The 4,333-nt window shown below is 41.5% G+C and overlaps 1 protein-coding gene across 1 annotated transcript; it reads right to left on the bottom strand.

The window, feature by feature from the left end:
* Positions 1–852: 852 nt before the first annotated feature.
* On the bottom strand, positions 853–4,333 carry LOC129815929 (transmembrane protein 263-like). The gene is made up of 3 exons (XM_055870144.1): positions 3,961–4,333; positions 3,033–3,117; positions 853–2,475 (listed from the first exon to the last, which is right to left on the bottom strand). The coding sequence occupies exons 1-3, from the start codon at positions 3,967–3,969 to the stop codon at positions 2,168–2,170; spliced, it is 402 nt and encodes a 133-aa protein (XP_055726119.1). The 5' UTR covers positions 3,970–4,333; the 3' UTR covers positions 853–2,167.

Genomic DNA, 4,333 nt, shown 5'->3' with positions numbered 1-4,333 from the left:
CTTTTAAATGTGTGGTTCCATCTTGTCCGATTTGTAAGGGTATTTTAATTTGTTTAGGAATTTGCAACATTTGATTAATTATTTCATAAGAGATATTGGTAATTACAATCATTTAGCTGGGGCACTCATTCTCATCTGCTTCTGTGTTTGGAAATAGTTGACTTGAAGAGAGACCATCTTGATTCCAGACTGACACCAAGGATATGGAGCAGGCAAGCGTCTGTAAACATCCCTGTCTGAGACATAACAAGATACCATTGGTTTATCAGCAGCTTGTTGAAATAGACATAAGTGATCATTTGTCATTTAGCACATCTCCTTTTGGTACATGTAGAGCATTAAAAATAACTGTTGAGAGGATTCTATATCTTGTCTGGCTGGTTGCCTGTTAGTTTGAGCTATAGACTAGTCAACCTGTTGTCTTGTCCATAGTGATGTAGTGCTGTCAGGCAGCAACAGTCTGGCACCCACGCTAATAATAGGACTCCATATTGACCCGAACACTCAGACCCTTGAGGATCAGCAACACTCACTTTCAACATGGCAACATAGACATTGCACAAACAAGAGTATGATGCCATTAGAGAAATGCAGTTCCCAATGGACTACCCTCATCTAGTGATGTGGTACCAAAGACAGTGGATAAATGAAGATGTCCTACTCAGGCAGTTTACCATTGAACAAAAATGGTCTGTTTAACAGGGTGGCTCTCCCATAGGCACCAATGCAGTAGCAGCTGGGTCTGGTCTGCTTAGTTCCTTGACCAATAATTTAGCAAAAGAACAGATTTGGGCAGCCTTCGACTTGAAACCACAAGGTACATCAAGTTGTGAATAAGACACAGAGGCAAAGTTAAACTTCCCTATGACACTTTAATACTATGTCAGAAAGTAAACATACAAGACATTCACATCAGCATTCTCTACCAGCAACAGCCCAGTCATGGCAGAATGCAGACAAACAAACCCAAAATGTTGCATTGAAATGCTGAGTTTCCATAGAAATGTTCACAAACATAAAAAAAGGGGCCAAAACAGACAGGCAGTAGAGAAACTAGCCCTTCATCAATAAATATATATTTTTTATATAAAATTGATGACATTTCCAGTTCATATATGAATCAATTGAAAAACCAAGGTTAAAGCTATCATATCATTATGCCACCACCGCAACCTAACAGGGCTATTGTCTCTCTTGAAATCATACCACCTCCAACTCTTGTTTTGTTAATGCTATCAAACTCTTTTCAGAAGTCCCAAACAGCTATACCTTCAACACATGTTCACTGTAGCATTTTGAAACTGTTCTGGGTTAGGACAGCACTCACAGAAGATCAAACAAAAATACCAGCACATCATAAACCAGGCTTTAGTTGGTTGGAGAAGAACCCAGCTTAGCATGTCTGTCTCAAACTGCTAGACAATGTCTTAAGGCTTCAGGGGCCCATGTTGTATTGGATGACAAGCCCCTGTACACATTGCACAGCGAAATTGTGTTGAGGGCGAACGAAGGGGGGGTGGGGGGTAAGGACAGCAGAGAAAGGGACGTATGTGACCCCCGCCCTGAATAACATGAATCTCCCTCAACACCAGTTACGTTTCCATCCAATTAGCGACATATTTTCAAGTGAATATTCAAATAAAGAAAACACGCTTTTTCCCACCAATGGTGTTTCCACCAAACATACTTGTTGCAGATAAGTTAGTGTGTGATGACGTAGTGCACACAAAATGTACTTTTTCGCTTAAATACTCATGTACCGAATGAAAATCTCCAAGTTCAATATGTTTCTTCGCATTTTCAACTACCTATAGTTGTCAGAATAACAGTTGCTTTAAATAGCAAGTTACCAAAACTACCTGTTTCCATCACAGCTGTCGTGATTTAAAAATGTTTACACGATACGACTTTACTTGCATAAAAACATGGTTACCGACTGAGAACAAAAAAAATAAAAAAGGGGAAAGGGGAGGCTACAGAAGGCACTACTGAACAAGTTCCCTAAGTACAACTTAGTGAATGTGCTGTACAAACTAACAGAAGGAAAATAAATGTCCATTCAACTTTGAAAACACGGTGACTAGCTTTGTCTCAACTCATCACATCCTCTTATGGCTCAGTCGGGGGGGGCAATGCATTGTGTGTTGTGTCCATCATCATCTCCTCCTCACTCTGCCTTGTCCTTAGTCTTGGATCTGAACGGAACTTTGCTGGCTACAGTGGAACCCACCGATGACACGCCCCCGGCAATCGATGACACGCCCCCGGCAACCCCTTTCACCAGGCCAACGCCCATCGAGGGGACAGAGGTGACTGCTGATTTGGTGTACTCCAGACTCTTCCCACCCAGCCAGGCAACTCCTCCTACCGTGGCGCCCACCATCGTTTTACTGGCGCTGAACAGGCCACCCCCAACCCGCCAGATCATGCCTGGCTGTGCCACGGGGTGCTCCTTCCCTTCATCCTTTCCCTTATCTAGAAGAAAGAGATAGCTTTTAGAAAGACCAAACACACAACAAAAAACACCTCGGTAGAGTTTCAGAAAGAGACAGACCAGAGAGCAAGAAAGAGTGAGGACCACATGTCATATTTATGAGACTGACAATTACCAGAGTGTGAGAGACCAGACAGAAAACAGGTTGTGCTTGGATATAGGCACTCAAGAGGCTGCTTTTTAGAAATAGGCGTATACCTACACACATTGGATCATATTGTTAAACAATAGCAACATATGTCAATACTTTGAGGTATTCTACATAATGCACTTACTGAGAAATCTTTCCACAAGATAGACTGACACGCAGTACAACCCTTACCCTTCCTCTTGCACAAACAAACAGATTCCCTTGATACATCTCTCAAGTTGCTTAAAATAGCAACAGCCAACCCTTTACCCTGAATTGCACCATATCCCAGATGATTAAAGGGTCCCTTGACAAACTGGCACTTTAAAAATGCCCACCAAGGGTGATGCAGCAGAGAAAGATTGTGCAATGCAGAGTACACTGTTGATGTGTTCTGTGCCTAGTTACCTGATGTGGGGTCATTTTCAGTGGGCTCCAGTTCTTCTCCAATGAGACAACCTTCAGGCTGGGGCTCTGGGGTGGCATTCACCTTCTGACACAGGAAAAAAAAAAAAAAAAAACATAAATACAAGTAGAATATCTTAGAAGTTGTTAAACCACCACTAGCCCTATAAGCATTAGGCAACATCTCTGCAGGTAAAGTAAAAAGAGAATAATCAAACTCACTTGGAAATACATTTCTCAATAGAAATATAGGTGTACAAAAAATGTTCGCTGCCACGTTGGGGGTGCGTTCAGGCTTTACCCTGTGGGCCTACTGAGCAGCCATGAAAAACGTTCTACGTGCATAATACGTAGGTTAAGTAACAGCATATTAGAAAGGCTATTATTGTGGCTTTTTTGCGCAAAACGTTCAATTTGACGGGGCCCGTCAAGCAAACAATGTTAAAAACCTGTGCTTGTTGATTTTGAAAGTTCTTGATCTTGTTGTAAAACCATAAACTATAATCCTTGGTTGTTTCGTGTAGATTAATGCCCCTTTGTTCATCAAAGAAAAATAAAGACAGAGCCAAGCTACAGGTTTTTAAAAACAAGGGTCTTAAAAAGTTACCCCGTCGTGAAAGCTCTTCTCTGTTTGGAATACGTATGCTGCGCTGAGTGAATAACACTCACGAAAAGTGGATAACGAAAAGCAAAACGTCATTCATTTGGGATATATCTCGTTTTTACTATATTTATTTTTGGTTTTTTAACCTGTTGTGTAAAACGAATAGCTGTGCATCACTCTGGGTCTAATCAATTCGGTTTGGCATTTCGTTCGTACGCAATGGTTTTATCATACCCCAATCTATATGCAGTATCACTTTACTTGTCGAAACACATAGGAATGCATTGTGAAAATGAAATCGATATAATAGGCCAGACAAATCCTTACCTTCACCATGTTTCCAGTACTTTCCGATGGCCGCTTGCAGAAGGGAATGCTACGTCTTCAAAAAAAAAACGCACCTGGGACAAAGAATAACTGGTGCGCTCGTTTGTCTCCTTGAGAAATACTATCGCAATGTTCCGCCTCCGAGTTCTTACTGTTGTTAAAAAATATATTAAAATCTGCTCTTTACTAATAACGCCCTGCCCTCTATTTCAACACACATATAATCGTACTTGCGAGGCTTCAAACTTTTCCTAAAAAAAAGTATACATTTTATCTTGTTGGTTCTGCGGACGTGGCGCCTCAACTACTGCGCTCGTTTGCCCCTCATCTCCGGATCTTGCGTCACCTAAAACAGGCTGCGGCCTGTCTCTCT

Source organism: Salvelinus fontinalis, chromosome 18 (assembly GCF_029448725.1).
Source record: "Salvelinus fontinalis isolate EN_2023a chromosome 18, ASM2944872v1, whole genome shotgun sequence".
Taxonomy (NCBI): Eukaryota; Metazoa; Chordata; class Actinopteri; order Salmoniformes; family Salmonidae; genus Salvelinus; species Salvelinus fontinalis.
The sequence above is the reverse complement of the archived record's forward strand: the minus strand, read 5'-3'. Positions and strand labels throughout refer to the sequence as shown.

What these genes read in the sequence shown, in the direction of transcription:
- LOC129815929 (XM_055870144.1), bottom strand. An exon ending in TGAAAATGACCCCACATCAG is followed by an intron (nt 2,476 to 3,032) that starts GTAACTAGGCAC and finishes TCTTTCTTCTAG; the next exon opens with ATAAGGGAAAGGATGAAGGG.